Source organism: Equus asinus, chromosome 7 (assembly GCF_041296235.1).
Source record: "Equus asinus isolate D_3611 breed Donkey chromosome 7, EquAss-T2T_v2, whole genome shotgun sequence".
Lineage (NCBI taxonomy): Eukaryota > Metazoa > Chordata > Mammalia > Perissodactyla > Equidae > Equus > Equus asinus.
The window spans coordinates 67,133,558-67,151,462 of record NC_091796.1 but is presented as its reverse complement, the minus strand read 5'-3'; the positions used below and the strand labels follow the sequence as shown (position 1 = coordinate 67,151,462).

The window sequence follows — 17,905 nt, the reverse complement described above, 5'->3', positions numbered from 1 at the left end:
AAGGCCACTGGATTTATCAGCACGTGGGTGAAGTGAATGATACTGCCCTGCCAGGCTCCTTCAAGGACAGAGCCAGGGCATCCCACCAAGGCTGGGCAGAGGAAAAGAACCACATAAAGGGGAGAGATGCACAGGAAGAATAGAAGTTTTGTCATTCTCTGACCCAAAGGCACTGCTGGCTGTTCACCGCCCTCAGGACGAAGCCCAAACTCCTTCACAAGCTCAAGTGTCATTCGCCGGGAACCCGCTGAGTCCCGCGGTGCAGCTCCTGCCTTTTCTAGGGTGACCGAGGCTGCCCTGCACCGAGGGGCTCGCGGCCGAGTCTGCGGTGCGCTCAGGCGGACGCCCACGGGCATGCGTAAGAGCCCTCTCACCCGAATTCTCCATCACAGCCCAGCCTGCCCCAAGGCCGCACCTCGGCCTGGCAAACTCCCACTCGCCACCTAGGTCTCACTGGATGTCACTTTGCCCTGAAGTTCTCCTCTGATGAAAAAGGCAGCCCCTCTCTCACAAGAAAGTACCAAATATTAGTAGCTGGAAAAAGTTCAAGTCCCAACTAAATGATAAACCTTAATACTGAACAGGCGGAACCCGGCGGCCAAGGCTCCCCGCCGCTCGTGCCCCCGTCTCCTCCCGTCTCCCTGGCATCTGGAGGCTCCCTGCCCGTTGACCGCAGGGCAAGCTCAGACAAGCTCGCGCACAGCACGTGACCGTGTCTAAGACAATAATTCTGACGTGGCGAGAAACTGGGGTTTGGTAGTGGCCTCGCTGTCAACACCCCTTCTTTCTTCTTGCAAGGAAGTTCTTGGTAAACAACAAGATCTCATCACAAATTCTGAGTCTATGGTCTTTTATTTTCTACATGTTCTTGACCCCCATGTCTAAGATAGGTGTTCCTCCAAGGGACTCCTGTACCTTCTGGTACTTTCTCTATGACTGTGCTCATCACACAATATCCTAATGGTTTGCTGCCTCCGTCTCTGACCTTCTCCAGATGACAGTTTGAGGGCAGAGCGCTGGGCATCTGTTCACTGCTGGAGCCCCACCTCCCAGCCCCCAGCCCCGGCTTAGTCATAAGAACTAACCAACTATGGTCAGTTACTGTGGACAGCACGGCTCCAATCCTTACTTAGTTCCCACAACAATCCTACAAAACATGCACTAGCATTATTCCAATATAACAGATGTGAAGCCAGGCACGGAGAGGGCAAGTCATTGATTCAAACCACAGAGCTACTAAGTAGTGGAACCAGGCCTTGGGCCCCCAGCCTGACTTCAGAACCATTAATATCCAGTGCTGCTCAAACAGCAGCCCGGTTCCCTTCTCACCTGCTATTCTTGTGTGCTCCCTCTATCTGTGTAGTGTTTCTCCAGAGTACAGTGTGTGGGAGGCAGCCCCGTGAAGATACGGTTGTGCAGAGGCAAGGCTTCGGATTATATTTTTTAAACTCTACCGAAAAGAAAAAGGCAAGGAGAAGGTACCAGGAATGGACAGTGTTGTGTAAGTAGGAGACAGCTGAAACAGAATGGCCCCTACATGTCACATAGCTGAGCTCAGTGCAGAGAATTAAAACCCCCAGCCACCACTTATACACAGGTGACTTCACCGTCCTGATCTGTGAGCGGGAACACTGTCAACACTGACTCACAGGGCTGCTCCAGTGTCGCCCGAGAGCAAAGTACCATAAAGCACTTGCCAGAGCCCACACGCAGTAACACTAGGGCTATTTTTATAATTTGACCTAAAATTAAGTAAGCAAATCAACTTAACTGAATGTACTTAATTTTACACAAAGCCACGATAGTTTAATAAAATACCTCAAATATAATTTGATAAAATACTCAAGAGTCTACTAGAGCAATATCGTAAGTGTTACTGTATGTTGTCATCAACTAGGTAAATGAGTAGGACACAAAGTCCATTCACCTATTTATTTACTCAGGGGGTTAAGCTGATGAAAAGATGTTTCTCCCACATTTACTTAATTGTGTTGATCAAGTACAAAGTGTTTCCTCATCTGCTGTAATGACGAGAAACCACAGTGATTTGTTGTTAAAAACACATTAGTATATTGATCCACGTTAAATGCTGAGTATGGTATTAATACAAGACCTCACACTGAGAACAGTGGCATCTACCCCTGTCATAAGAAACAAAGATTCTGGACTTCTGGAAGATCACTTTCTTCTCCATATTTTTATATTAAACTGCAAATGAAGTCTTCTGCCAGAGACTGTTCCCCAAATCTAATCTCCAGATACACACAATTTCTATCAAATGCTACTAGCAACATGCACAGGACCAGAGAGTCATACATGGAAACAGAAACGCAAACAATCAGTAGGTTTTCATCTTGGACAGAGACAGACTATTCTCCAGGTTAACAAGAGGGCATGCAGGGAGGGTCAGTCCCTTGTTCTCCACAGCATCATCTCCCACAAGCCCAAGATCAGACTGATAGAAACCTGGGGACCGTCATCATTGGCAGGTCAGTCATACACTATCAAACAGTACAGCACAGCTTGTTGGCGGTCTAAGGGGCGCTGACAGGGATAACTTCAAATTAGTCTAGATTTAATACAACCCATTGATACAAGCTATTTTTGGAAATGCTTCTTTTCAGGAGCACTGCAATTTTCTCTGGCATACACAGCTGCCTGAGCTTGTCACTACACAGTCACCAGAGTGGGGGAGAAAATCATCCCGTGGGTTGCCCTCCTGCACAAACGAGCCCTTGGTGGCTTCCAGCCTATGCTTTATCATTATCCAGGGAGGCAAAGGCCCTGGTGTGAACCATCCCAGGTGAGAGCCAGGTGTGACTCCCACAAGAGGGTACTGAGTGGCAGACAGGAGTCCAGACTCTCAATCCGGGGACCTGAGTTCCAATCCCATCTGCTGCCACCTTCTAACTCTGCGACACTGGGCAATATTTGCCTTCTCTACGCCTCCCCTTCCTCATCCATAAAGAGGGGACCATTCCACATCCCTGACAGGCTGCTGTGCAGATTAAATGAGCTGACATCTCTGAAATGTCAATGCACGGCCTGCAGCCAACGACCATTTACTGGTTTCTTACTGTTGCTGTTATAATGATTAATAACCAGTTCGGCCAACCTGGTCAGTTTTGTATAGAATTATCCAATGATCAAAAATGAAAAGTTATTTGGAAAAACTGCTTTCACATTTTCTTCCCTATTTAAAATCCTTGAAAAGTGTTTAAACAAAGTTTATAGAAGTTGCTTGGCCTTTCTTAGAAGATGCTTCTCATTTTTACTCAGCCATGATGCTCCAAGACTGGGCTTTATTGTAAAACGCAGAAGCTGTACCTACAGCTGGATAATGGTGTAAAATAGAAATAAAAATAAGTCCCTAAAAACAAACATCCAGTAAAGAACAGCTAACCAGGTTAGTAAAACAGTCTCCCATCTTCCTCCATCTTAGAAACATCTACCTATCATCTTTCTCTCTGCAAGATGCTAGATCACAGCCTCTCTTCCCTATATTTTTTCTGTGGGGTTTCGAAGGAAACATTTGTCCTCTCTTGTTCTAGCTTCTGTCTAACAACAATTAATTAAAAGTACTGGAGAGGAAAGTTTACTAAGAACCTTTTGGCACTGGGCCACATAGCTATGGCAGGATCAGAAACCCAAAGCTTCCCATTTAAGGTATTAAAATTATTCTCCACAGAAGAGAGGGTTAAAAAACCAGCTGCTTTGGGGCTTTTGAGATAAGTAGTAATATTTATAGGAAAATATTAACATGCCAAATCAATGCACTATGTGAATTATTTCAAATAAAAAGCTGCAAATATAATTTTGGTGAATTATATAGGGAATTATGTATTAATTTCTTACTATGAACTCAGGGGAAACAAAGCTAACTTAATTATCTTTTAGTTCCAGAAAGTCTAGTAAATAATTCTGCAATTCATGATTTTCACTAATTAGTCTTGGACCACTCAGGATTTTTCCAAATTAGTAAAGTTTTATACTGAAAATAAGTTTATTCTTCTTAAAGTGAACTTAAGCAGAATTTTGTAGAGAAGTACATAATAAATTATGTATGCTTTTAAGGTAGTAAAGGAGCCAAAGACCATTTTCTTCCACTCTAGGAAGAGCCTGACCATTAAAGGATATGAGGCCATGTCCCGCTTACTTTCAGGGGCGGGTGGAATTCCCACTCTTCTGGGTCAGGGTACATAGCACCGCACGTGTGGAAGGTTCTGAATCTCAGGGCAGGAGAAGGACAGTCCTGGAGTTAGGGTTTTGTAGTTTGGTACATTTTCCAGAGTGAAGCCCACTCACCAGCTTTCCCCTTTGCTGGGCCGACCTGGTTTCTCGCAAGGTGTACACGTCTCCGCAGACGGAGATCTCGCGCCAGACCCCGGGCTGGGACTCCTCGGTGAAGCCCCCTCGCGGATGCATCACCAGCACACCGTTGGTAGTGAGCCCATCCATGTGGCCGTCGGGGTTTTTCCATTTTGCTGCTTTTTCCTGGAGAGGATACCACAGAACGGAAAAAGCATGCTCAGATTACGTTCAAAATGAACGGATTCTAGGATCTCTTCAAAGTATTGACGAGGGGCAGAGGAGAGGAAAGTGATGAATTTTCATTTTCTGTTTCAAGCTAATAATCAGAAGGATAAAATATGCAATTAGTCCAACACTGTGAAAGAAATGCTAAAATGGATGAATGACTGATCACTGGATACACAATATCTATCTCTGGAGCTTAAATGCCTGGGGGCCTCTCTCTCAGGGAATCTTTTCAACCCTCCCCCCACAACTCCAGGAATCTGGCATGTATTCTTCAGTTCTGTTTGTGCAGTGCTATCATCCGACTATCTAAAAATGCTTTATATGAACTCATTACAGGGAAGCAAACAAACAGGAAAAAAACAAGAATTTTTATTAAACACACAAAATTTCCAAAAATGTTCAGCCAACAAGCTGCGGCCCCTCTTTTTTCATACAAATCAGTGTTTCTGTCCTCAAAAGCGGAAGCTCGCCGCAGGACAGACATTCTTGCACCCCTGCGCCACAGTGATTTCTCTCTTCTTTCTTGGGGACAGAGCCAGATGTTTTCATGTGACTCAGGGGTAAATCCTGGTTTGCACTCAGACCCCTGGGCAGTGGCTGGTTAGTGGAGGCACATGGCTGAGCGCTGGCCAAGGAGACAGGGCTGAGTCTTCTGGGCGGCGTTCTGGACTGCAGAGAGCAAGGCAGAATGGGGCCTGGCTGCCTCCTTCAGCCGGCAACTGCGTGCCACGGGGGACACGGGGCCGTGCAGGAGCCGTCTCTGACCCACGGGAAGACTTCGCCGGGAATGCTGACATGCAGAGGCAGAGGGCAAGACAGACGGAACCTGGTTCCCTGGATGTCACAGAACCCCTGAATCAACCATGGCTGCAGCTGGCCCTCCTTGGTGCTGCTTATACCATGAGAGAATACATTTTTATTATTTTTTAGGACACTTTGAGTGTTTTATTTCCCTGCAAAAATATCCTGACTCAAAAAGGAACTATATCAAAACTGGATATTCACTAAAACTTTTGCGTTTCATTTACCTGGAAACCATACAAAGGCAGAGCCTTTTACTCTGTTCTGTTCTCTGTGATATGCCATCTGTAACACCCAACACCAAATACAGCGAACACCCAATAAAAACGTCTTGAATGAACGAATGAATAAGTAACATCTTCCTTTGAACCCTAATTTATCTAGATTTGACCATTCATTTTTTCCTCTGAAATAAAGCCCCTTAAATTTACCACAAATACATTATGTACAATGTGAATATATATACTTCAAAAAAGTAATTACTGTACATATTATAATCAATGTAGCAAATATAACAAATAACGACTTAATTGTTTTTAGATTTTTGATAACAGCTTTTCCAACTGGCCATCTGAAAAGTTAAATCTCAAAATCTAACTAGAGGCATTGTGTGAAGCAAATTTTTTGGCCACAATTAAACATGACATATGAGAACAATGGATGTTTTTCTTGAAACAATGTTCTTATTAATAGTACTTACTCCAAGAAATATGTTTTTGGAGGAGTCGAATCCGGCTGCAAATATGCGCGCTGTGTAGGGCTCGCTCCTGTCACAGACAATCCTGCAGGCGAACCTGGAGATGGTGCTCTGCGTGACCTGCGCCTCGTCATTGTTCTGACTGCCCGAGATCGTGTCCGTCACCACGAAGTCAATAGGGCTTTCTGTTGATCTGCCCACCTAAATAAGCCAAATACACTCATGAGTCACTTGAAAAACACCATGTCATCATATTCTGTTCACTCAGGATTTCTTCAACGTTTATTATCTCTGCTCTGAAGGTCAGAATTTAACGAAAAAATGTTCAGTTCTGCCCCTTTTCTAACTCAGGGAGATATCACAGTAACCAACCATCAGATTTTAAATGTTCAGAGAAAAGCTCAATTTTCTACTCTCGAGGAAAACAGATCTTACCCCAAATAGACTTCATCTCTTGGACCACGTACAAAGATTACTTTCACAGCAAATCTTTTTCTTTTTTTTGGTAGTTCCAGGTGGAAAAAAGCAAGATTTTAAAGGAAGCCAACAGACAAAGGAGCTCTCGCCCCGGCTCCTGCCAGCTCCAGGGACAGTCTCCCCGAGTAGCGACTCCACCAGGGGTTCAGAGCGCAGAGGAGAGGCGTCCCCCAGCGCACAGCAGAGGGCCGCGGGGCCGCGGCAAAGGGTGCGACGCAGTCAACGAAAGGTTCAACTGTGGATTTTAAAAAACTCTCTTGGAAAACTTTAAAAAGTTGCCAAGCCTATTATATTGGCTTACTTTCTTTGGTAAGTTTAAATGCTGCCAGAAAGAATATATTTCATTAGGAAGATCTTAGAGTTCTAACAAAGCTTTTCATATTCAATAAATGCAAATAAGACAAGGACTCTTCTGTCCTGTGAACTGGGAAGAGTGAAGTATTTGTTTACAAATAAGGAGCTCCTCAAGACAGAACAGTAAAACGTTTATGTAGTGATGTTTTATGAATCTTTAACTAGAAAACAATGATAAACATTATATATGCCAAAGAGACTTCTTACACTAAAATCATTTACATGCAAACTAATCATTTCTCACTAAATTTGGTATTAATGTTCTCTCCTAATAATAGTGACTTTGATTCTGAAGCTGCCAATGGGAGGAACACACAGAGGCCCCAGATGTGTAGATATAAGACCCCCAAGAGTCAATTTCCCAGTACCTTTAACCTGATCTCAAAATTTTATCTAAAACACAATCAATGTAATATATATTTTTTTATCCAAGTGAATAAAAGTGAGAAAAAATATATATCTGTCCATCTTGTATCATTTAGCTCTGCTTGCTTCCTGGAACAATATTATTAAATTTCTTTTGTAAATCTCACATTCTCATGCATAGACTCTCCATGAAACCAACAGACAGCAGACATCTATTTTCTCTTGTTTTTTACACCCTTAATTTCTTGTACTAATGAAATGCGCCTGGAACAAACTCAACTGCTGGGTTCACTGAAGCTCATCAACTTGAATAGTTGCGTATTGCCTGAATGAATGCATTTCAGGTTTAGAAAACACGTAACCTTAAAAATGCAACACAAAATCTAAATTAGAGATATTATAAAATCATATCATATAATTCATCTTTCTAAAGTTGCAGAATCTTCCCTCTGCTAGATTTATTTAAAAGCTGGCGTATAATTCAGAAGCTCTACTGATTTAGACTGCTCTAATTTTTTTTTTTAATCTTTTTTTTAAGACTGACTCTCTTAGTTACTTTCAAGTATATAATATAGTATTATTAACTACAATCACCATGGTGTAGATCCCCGGAACTTAGTCATCTTACAGCTGGAAGTTCGTACCCTCAGACCAACCGCTCCCCATTTCCCCCAGCCCCAACAACCCAACCACCTTTCTCTTCTCTTTCTATGACTTTGACTTTTTTTCAGATTCCACATAGAAGTGATATCATACAATATTTGTCTTTCTCTCTGACTTATTTCACTTTAAAAGGCTTTAAAAAAAAACAGATTAGAAAAGTAACAAATACTCACTGAAAAATATTTCACAAATACAGCAAGGTTTGAAGGAGAAAATAAAGGCTACTCCACAGTCAGGAACAAACCCGTCCTGAAGCTGTATTCCCATGAAGCCGACAAGTGAAATGTGAAAGTTCTAAAATTTCCTGGTCACCCACACAAAACCCTGTGCGCTCACAATGACACAGTCTCCGTCCTAATTTCTGTCAACCGCCATCGAAGAGGGCAGAGACTTCAAGCTCCGTTCTAAGCTCAAAGCTAAAACCATGCTCTGGCAGAATGTCACCTAACTCTCCCTGTCTGGAGAGATTACTCTCTTCTAGAAGGGCCGCATTCTGAGTTCACCCCAATATATTAAATTAATGTCTTGATGAATTAACTGAAATTGACTGTAAAGCATGACATTTTATTCCAACTGGAACATACTGCCTGGATCAATTATTTCAAGCCATAATACTTATCTGACTGGTCATAGAAGATTTGTTTATCAATTCACTTTCATTTAAATCTAACCTGTTGAGGGCCAGTATAATTTTATACTTTAGGACACAAACCTCATGTTGCTTTTGCCAGGAAAAATTCTAGCCACTTTCCTACTGAAAACTTACCCAAAGTGGAAAACTTGGGGCCTATTCTTTCTTTCGACTATTAGATCAATTCTACATGATTTTAAGGGCAGTCATATAGATATGCCAAGATGTTTCTGAATTTCATCTGATATTCATAAAGAAGCCACAGGGAGAATTTTACTCCCTACTACTGTCACCCATAGACACAGCATCATCTGGCACTTTAAATTTTGTATATATGAGAAAAGTTGGGGTTTGTCTGGCTGTCAGTAGAAGTCAGTACAGGTAAGATGGTACTGAAGCACCTGGAAGGGCCTCCCTTATCTTTCCTGGGCCGATCCTACCCGCGTGCCTGCATCTGTAACTCACTCTTTGGCTTCCCCCATCCAAGGATGTCTGACCGCTGCTCCTACCCCGGCCCAGTCTCTCCAGTCTTCACTCCTTCCCACGGATTCTGCTCCCACCACTGCTCCTCTCTCCCTGAATCATTGATTTCTCTTTTAAGACCAGGTCATGCCACCAGCTCCCAAACACATTCTTGAGCTTCTCAAACTCTGCGACTGTGGTAAAGGACCAGTTTTTTGTTTGCTTGTTTTTTAAATTTCAGCTTGTCACCTTTTAAAAAATACAATAAAAATGAGTATTATAAAAGCAATCGTCTGGGCCCAGCCTGGTGGCATAGTGGTTAAGTTTGAGCAGTCCGCTTTGGTGGCCCGGGGTTCGCCAGTTCGGGTCCCAGGCGTGCACCTACACATCGCTCATCAAGCCATGCTGTGGTGGAATCCCACATACAAAACAGGGGAAGACTGGCACAGATGACAGCTCAGGGACAATCTTCCTCAAGCAAAAAGAGGAAGACTGGCAACAGATGTTAGCTCAGGGCCATCTTCCTGACCAAAAAAACCAAAAAAAAAAACCCAAATAAACAAACGATCATCTGCTTGGATGTTGCAGGAGTGCCAAACTGCCATAAAAGCTTTCCAACCGCCTCCTCTTAATTCCCACTCTTCTCGTTCTGTACTGTGAACAGACACTCTGCTGCTCAGCTGAGCACTGAGAGCAGCACTGTTCTAGACTAGTCCCTCATCTTGAAAAACATTTTCCATTGCCTACAAGCAGTCCTCAAGCTACAGGCCTGCTTCTCTGACTCACCTTAGGGAATTCTTCTTGAAAAGCCTGTCACTAGTTACTGCCACCATCTCCTTACTCATCTCCTGAGCCTCCCCCCTCCACCCACTCCAGCTGAGCTGCTCTCCCCATGGCTCTACTGGAGCCACACTGGTGGAGGTTTCCAGGCTTACAGTCGGCCAGCATGTCCTGGTGCCTCCGTATCCGGTATAAAATGACGGAACCCTTCCAGGTGAGTTGGTAAATACTCCCTTTTCCTTCTCTTTCCGTTCTCTCCCTAGGTAATCTCATCAAGTCCCATTTATTAGCCAAAAGCCCTGATCTCTCCCCAAGCTTCAGACTGGAACACCCAATCTCCACTTGATGTCTAATAAGCATCTCTAATGTAACACAATCCACACAGAACCTGGATCCCCCTTCAACTCCCAGACTGGCATCTAATTTGCTCAAGCGAAAAATCAATGACCAAGAATTATCCTTGATTCTTTACTTCTTTCCACACCCACCTCGAACCTCACATAAGTCCTTCAACTCTACCTCCAAATCCATCTTCAGACCCCCACTTTCCCCGCCTTGGTTCCAGTCCATCAGCTCTTACTGGGATTGCATTATCACTGTAGTCTTCAAACTGGTGTCTCTGATTTCACAGTTACTACCTGGATTCTTTTCCAGGTAGTAACAAAAATAGAAATCAGATTACACCTCTCCCCTGGTTAACATCCTCCAACAGCTTCCCAAACACGTGCGAAAAACCCAAATCTCTACTTGGCTTACAGGCCCTGCCTCTCTCGGCCTCTGCCTCCTCTCCAGGCTCATCTCACTTCACTCCCCTCCTCCTGCTTCTGCTCCAGCCCGAGGCCTTGCACTCACTGCTTCCTCTGCCTGGAATGCCAGCTCCTTCGAGGCCTGTCTGCCTCCTCTGGAATGCAGGCTCCATGAGACGGGAGCCAGGCTGTCCATCCTCAGTAACTAGTTGAGCATCTGACACAAGGTAGGTGCTCAAGAAATGAAACTGATGAATAGAGGATTAGGACAGTGAGCTTGAACCCCGTGAGACACACAAACATGTGCACTGTTTTAAGGAATAACTAGTGGGAAAAAATGTAGATATTCCTTAACATTTTTCTCTTAACTAAATAGATGTTAATTAAATGTTACCATCTAAAATGACTATCAACCAACTTTATTAAAAACCAAACAAAACCCCAAAACAGAAAGCACTGCAGCGCTCAAGCTTGAAGACTGTGAAACTGAGAAATCAGAGGAAAAAAGACCCCTGAGCACTGGTTTTGGGACCTGGCCAGCTTCCTACCCCCATGATCGGAATGCATTTGACATCACGCTTCACTTTAGGGACCTTGTAACACATTTCATCACTTCCTTTGGTTCCTTTCCTAAACTATTTTATCTTTCTATTTTACTTTCGCAAGAGCTACACTCCTGTCTCTTTCCTTTCTTTATTTACCCCATTCTAGAAGATACTTACAAAAATCTTATTCTGAAAACATTAACTCAGACTTTCTCACACTTAATCCATCCCTTAAATTCAGATCTAGTTTTGATTTTTTTCCTCAGGCGATAAAATTCCCAAGTTCTGAGCCTGCGGGATAGGCAGCATGAGGCCCTTTTTTGGTTCTTTCTGATGTTCTGCTTTTACATGCTCAATTAACCCAGAAATAATTGTAATGAGTAACGGCTAAAATGAATAGCCCTCAAAACCAAGGTCTATGCTTGAGAAATAGGAACATGGCAGCGCTTTCTACGCAGTGGTAGGTTTTTGACACCGAAACTTGCTAAAATGAGGAAAAAATTACAACAAGCTTGATTTCTCAGGGCCTCTAACAGTTGCTTAATACTACTCTGTTAGAGTGATCTGAAATTAATCCTCCAATGTGTCCAGTTAGTCTGCAAATGGAATCGGATTATTTTAGTAAAAATGATAAACGTGTTATGTTTTCTTAATAAATCTATAAATTCTTGTTGCACTATCACATTTTATTTAAAGAGGCTGAGTTGGCAGCATGCAGAGCATGGGGAATTCAGGAGACCTAAATCTTAGATCTGCCACAAATGCCTTCTCTGACCTTAGTTTAAGCTACTTTTCCTTTCAAAGACCCAGATTTCTGAACTATGAAATTAAGAGGTTAATATAGTATAAATCGGGATTTCTCAGAGTGTGGTCTATGAACTTCTGAGGGTCCCTGAGGCCTTTTCCAGGGCCCACGTCCATGAAGCCAAAGTCACTTCCACAATAACAGGAAGCTGCCATGTGCCTGCTCCACTCTGTGGCATTCGCTCCGATGGTGCTAAAGCAATGACGTGCTTCAGCAGGAATTAAGGCAGGGGCACCAAGCGTACCAATGGCTGCTGTGTTCTTCACTGCCTTGCACCTGTAGCTAAAAAACGCCAATTTCACTTAAGTATGCTGTTGATGAATCAACAAAAAGTCATTTATTTTACTAAATCTTGAGTCTTTTAATATTCTATGTGATGAAATGGGAAGTATGCATAAACCCCTTAGAAGTGCCTAACAGTATAAAGGTTCCTCAAAAAATTAATAATAAACCTACCACATGCTCCAGCAATCCTATTTCTGGGTATTTAAACAAAAGAACTGAAATCAGGATTTTGAAGAGCTATCTGCCTCTCCCCCCCATGTTCATCACAGCATTATTCACAGTAGCCAAGACATGCAGACTACCTAAATGGCCATCAAGGGATGAATGGAAAAAGAAAACGTGGCCTCTACATACAGTGGAACATTATTAAGCTCTAAAAAGGAAGGAAATCCTGCAACATGCGAGAAGGTGGATGAACCTAGAGGACGTTATGCTAAGTGAGATAAGCCAGTCATGGACAAATACTGCATGATCCCAGTTATCCGAGGCATCTAAAATAGTCAAACTCACAGAAACAGAGCAGAACGCTGGCTGCAGGGCTGAGGGGATTAGGAATCGTTCAACCAGTATCAAGTTTCAGTTATGCAAGATGAATAAACCCTAGAGATCTGCTGTACAACACTGTGCCTACAGTTATAATTCTGTACTGTGCACTTAACCTGTCAAGAGAGTGGATCTCATGTTGTGTTCCTACCACACACACACATAAAATAACAGGTAGCTGAAAAAATCCAGCTAAATCTTGAATTCAGTCAACATTTGCAGAGATGAGAAGGAAGAAAGTGAACAATGTGAGTAGAATGTGACTGTACAGTAGTGAAGAGTACACTATGTCACAATCTGTGACTAAAGAACACCACGTGAAATTACATGGGTCATCACAGTAACTCATTGGTTTTATGTGGCAAAAAATGCACCGCTGACAACTGTAAAATATTCTTGATTCACTTTTTTAATATGGAGAATTCTCTCTTTCAATGTAAAACAGTAGTAAAAAATCTTATAAATTGAAGGTATATAATTTTGGAAAGTATTAAAAAAAGAAATTATCATGAAGTCCCATAAAAATATTGACAACGAGGGGCTGGCCCCATGGCCTATTGGTTAAGTTAGGCATGCTCTGCTTTGGTGGCCTGCGTTAGCAGGTTTGGATCCCAGGCGTGGACCTAAATCATTTGTTAGCCGTGCTGTGGTGGTGACTCACATATAAAACAGAGGAAAACGGGCACAGATGTTAGCTCAGGGCAAATCTTCCTGAAGCGAAAAAAAAAATGACAACAAAGTATATGCTCACATTTATTTAAAAGAGATTTTCTTTGGCAGAATGAGAAGAAAAGACATTTAGAAGACTATTTAATGAAATGTCATGGAGAGCACAATCACTGTTAATATTTTGTCTAAATGTGACGAATCTTACTTTTGAGTTCAAACTGGCACTTAACTATGTCTATGTGTATGACTATGACTCTTATCTAGAGTTGTTTAGTTTTCTAAAAGTAGTTAACACTCACATGATTCAAAAATCATGAAGCGTGAAACACCTCCCTGTACACCACCTGCTCAGTCCCTTCCTCACGAAGGCACCTGCTTTATTCATGTCTTATTTATCCTTTTGCAGATTTTTAATGCATATAAGCATGACTTAAATCATTTAGTAATACTAATTTAATAATAATATACTGTTTGTTTAAAATATTTAATAACATTAATTTATTAAAAATTAACATTAAGTAATCTTAATTGAATATAATACTATCAATGGCTCAATATATTTAATAATATTAATATTTAATTCATTAAATATGTTTGGAGCTCTTTCCGTCTCTGTACATAGAGCTTTTTCCTGTTGTTTCACAGTCTTGGCCACCTTCACTGTATGGCTGTACTCGAATTTACTGAACTGGTCCCCCTACTAAAGGACATTTAGGTTGTTTGCAATCTTTTGCTATTAAGCAATGCTTCAAGCAATAACTTGGTACAAACATCATTTTACATGTATGTAGGTATCTCTGTGGTAAATCTCTGAAGGGAGAAGAGCTGAGTCAAAGAAGGTAAGCATTTCGTATTTTTCATACTTATTTCCAAATCACTGCCCCACAGAGGTCATACCAATTCATGGGATGTAGGGCAGTGTCTGCTTCCCCCACATCTCTGACAAAACCTTTTGGATTTCTGCCCATCTGCTAAGTGAAAAAGGTATCTCTGGGGGATTTCAATTCATATTTCTCTTTTTATAAGCAAAGTTCACCCTAATTTCTTACTTTTAAGAGCCATTTCTATCCTCTATTTGATGTCAGTTTCTACGATACCTTTTTGACATTTGTTTCAGCATCATTTATTTAATACTTTAACTCTCCACAAAGAAATGCAAAGACTCATCACTCCCAATTCATTTGCTTTTTTCCTTTATTAGCCTTAATTTTAATTTTACATTGTTTTTAAAATACCAAATCTTGGATATATTATTCTCTTTTTAAATTAGTTGATATTTCCCCCTTTATTACTTCCTTCCTTCTGCTTTCTTTTGACATATTTCTGGACTTTCTATGGTACACCACTAAAACTATTTCTGAATCTGTCTGTACTTTCTTAATGACTGTCATTTTTTAAAAGAATTTTTTGAGCTAAATGCTTAGTTCCTTTACTTCCTTCCTCCTTTTCTTCCTTTAAATAATGAAAGCACTTAAGGCTTTACATTTTCTTCTGAGTATGACATTGGTCACATCTCATGAGTTTTGCCATATAATGTTCCCATAGTTATTTTTTTAAAAGCCTATAATTTTAGTTTTAATGTCCTCTTTGACTCAAGTGTTATTTAGGAAAATTTTAAACATGTTGGTTTTTAAAAGCGGCTGGCTTTAAGAATTTTTATTCTTGTTACTGAAGTCTGTTTTTATTGCACTGGGATCTGAGAATGCAGGCTTTATAATTTCTTTTTGCAATTTTAGAATTAAGTTTTTTCTTAGTCTTTCAAAAACAAAGTAGAAATAATTTTTATATGATTCCACCTCTTTCCCCTTGGACATCAACAAACACTACTGTGCTAGAAGTTCTGATTACACGTCAAAATACAGAATTGCAGGAAATATGTGCTAAAATTTCTATTGAAGAAGAAAGACATTACCTGAAACATATCCGTGTCTTTGTCATGTGTGTACTCGACCACCACAGTCTGATTCCTTGACAGGGTGTACGATATACTGTGCTGACCTTTGCAGCTGATAGCCTAATAATAAAATAAAAATACATAAAAATTGATTAAAACTTCATTTCAACAACTTAACCACAATTCTGCTTGCAGTTAAGAGACATCACGCTACAAGCAAACCCCAATGCAAGCCAGTATTTTCCTAATGATCAGAGCCTGTCCCTGTGCTGTGCTCTGCATTACAGCAGAGCCAACAGTCACAATGCTGGTTTAACCAAATATCCTACCTTCATATGAACAATATTTTATTTAAGTCAAATCAAAGTTAATTTCCTAGTCTGCACGACTTGATTTAATCAGACTCCTAGAAAATAATACACTTTCTCCATGTCACCTTAACTCAGTGATAGAATTTTTAGACTGATTTATTTAAAATTTTAAAATTTATTTCACACTACAACAGTACCTCAACATTTTGCTATCATATTTTTTCTAAGTGATAGAGATGATAATCATAGTAGAAGAATCATTGAAAAAAACCACTGATGCTCTAAAAGGATTTCTATATAATATGTACTATCCTAACCAAGGATGATGACACCTAAACTCTGTTTACATGTCATTTATATCTTTTATAACGAGTTGCTTAACCCAGATATTTACTGAATTGATAAATAAAGTAGCTAAGTTAGTTTTGTTTTCTATTTTTAGACTAGACTAAAGCTAATAATCTTTCCCAAAGAATCTAGAAACCAGTAATACGATATTGTTCTTATTTTCTCCACGACTCTGTATTGGAACACATCTTAAGTTGTGGTCACACAGTTTTAAATTTTCAAATTAACAAAGAAGTTTACTTAAATTACTCTACATTATTTCAATTACATTTCATCCATTCTACTTTAATGTAACATCTTAATTTCCACTCTTTTATATTAAGAATAATAAATAAAACTAATAATAAGCCTATCTATTAAACATTTATTGAATAATGGCACTGTATGAAGACCAAGAAAGCCTTTGGAAGTAGCTGGACGTATACAGCATGCTAATGAAAACGTACTCTGAACATTTATATTTGACTAATATAATTGCTTAGAGCAATAAATAGTACAACATTCCAAATCAACTTTGAAGTTCGCCTGGTTAATCTCATGGTTATTTAATAATCTGCCCTGAGGAACTTCACGATCGGACTGATGCTTTGCTGGACGTGCTTCATAGAGACAAAACAAGCATTAGAAATAATAATTTAGATATTTAATATGATTAGGAATCTAAAAAACACTTCTTAGATTACTCAGCTCCATTAACAAATATAATCTTAAATGTTCATTGCTCTGAGTCAGATAAATTCAATGGTATTGAATGTGGCATTTTTTGAAAGACAAATTAATAAAGAACTATTTTCAATTTAAGATAAATGGATGTTTATCTTCACATGTAAGTGAAAAAACCCACTTTAAGAAAAATAATGTTATTAAACTCAAACTTACAAAACTAAGAATCAGAGAGTGATTATTTATAAAATAATTTATTTTAGGATTCCTTAGAAAGTGTCTATTGCATTTAAAAAGCATTCGATTTACAAATACATCCACTCAAACAAAACTTTCCTGGCATATGCATATTACATAAAATAAGAATGTCTGTAGTTTGGCAATTATCTGCAAAATTAGGAGCTAACAACTATCATAATAGAACACCTTTGAAAAAGTCATACATTTTTGTACAATGACACCTTCTTAAATACAGTATTCCTCAAATTTCCAGCAAAGTTGTCTTAAATAGGAGAGTTACCTGAACCCCTGGAGACAGAAGGGAAAGTGGCTCTAAAGTGAGCTATCTCATGCTTAAAACCTCTTACCTTGAAATTATTATAAATTTTGTATTCTATTCCATAACACAGTGGCTAGTTTTAACCTTTGAACATTTCCAAATTTGCTGGGAAGTCGATGCCCCAGAAAGACTTGCTGTGTTTACCCCATGACCCCACACGGCCCTGGAGGCCTCAGACACTTCCCTGCTACTCTGGGAGGCACCGGAAATAGTCGTTTTATGGGTCCTCAGCTATTACTCAACCCAATTCTTCTAAGGTGTTTACTTTAAAACTGTTCTTCTGACTCAAACTGTTAAAAGTCTACGCAACACATGAAAAAGGCCACTGGTGATGGGGAAAGTGGTGCCAAGCTGGGAACTGCCTGCAGGAAAGGGGAGCACAGACCCAGGCCAACCCCTGCCTGCCGACCCTCAACAGGGAAGAAAGGCCTTGAATGCCTGATCCAGGACACCATGGATGTCGAGACAAAAGTAAATTTACAATTTCAAACCTCTGCCAGTTTTTATGTGCCTAAACGTGGATGGCCAGCAGGGTTGGGAAAGGTGAATGCTTTTTGGGTGAAGAAAACACTTTTTCTGAGACTTTCTGATTAAGGAAGTCCTAGCTGAGGGCCATGTCTTGGATACCTCTGGATTTGAAGAGGAGGAAGTGGGGAAAGAGTTCTTTGGGGAGAAATGAGTCCCAGAAGGCGGTGAGCGCTCTGCGCCAGCAGGCAATGCCCTCCTCTGCAGCAGGCTCACTGAGGAAGGATAGTCAGCATTCCTGC

At 40.7% G+C, this 17,905-nt stretch overlaps 1 protein-coding gene across 2 annotated transcripts in view; it reads right to left on the bottom strand.

Moving 5' to 3' along the window:
* Positions 1-17,905, bottom strand: part of PELI2 (pellino E3 ubiquitin protein ligase family member 2) — a 177,476-nt gene that overhangs the window by 6,467 nt on the left and 153,104 nt on the right. For both annotated transcript variants that reach the window (XM_044773637.2, XM_044773638.2), the window contains exons 3-5: positions 15,276-15,377; positions 6,041-6,238; positions 4,306-4,494 (exon numbers count right to left, since the gene is read on the bottom strand). In XM_044773637.2, the coding sequence (XP_044629572.1) occupies positions 4,306-4,494; positions 6,041-6,238; positions 15,276-15,377 (489 nt within the window). The remainder of the gene's footprint in view (positions 1-4,305; positions 4,495-6,040; positions 6,239-15,275; positions 15,378-17,905) is intronic.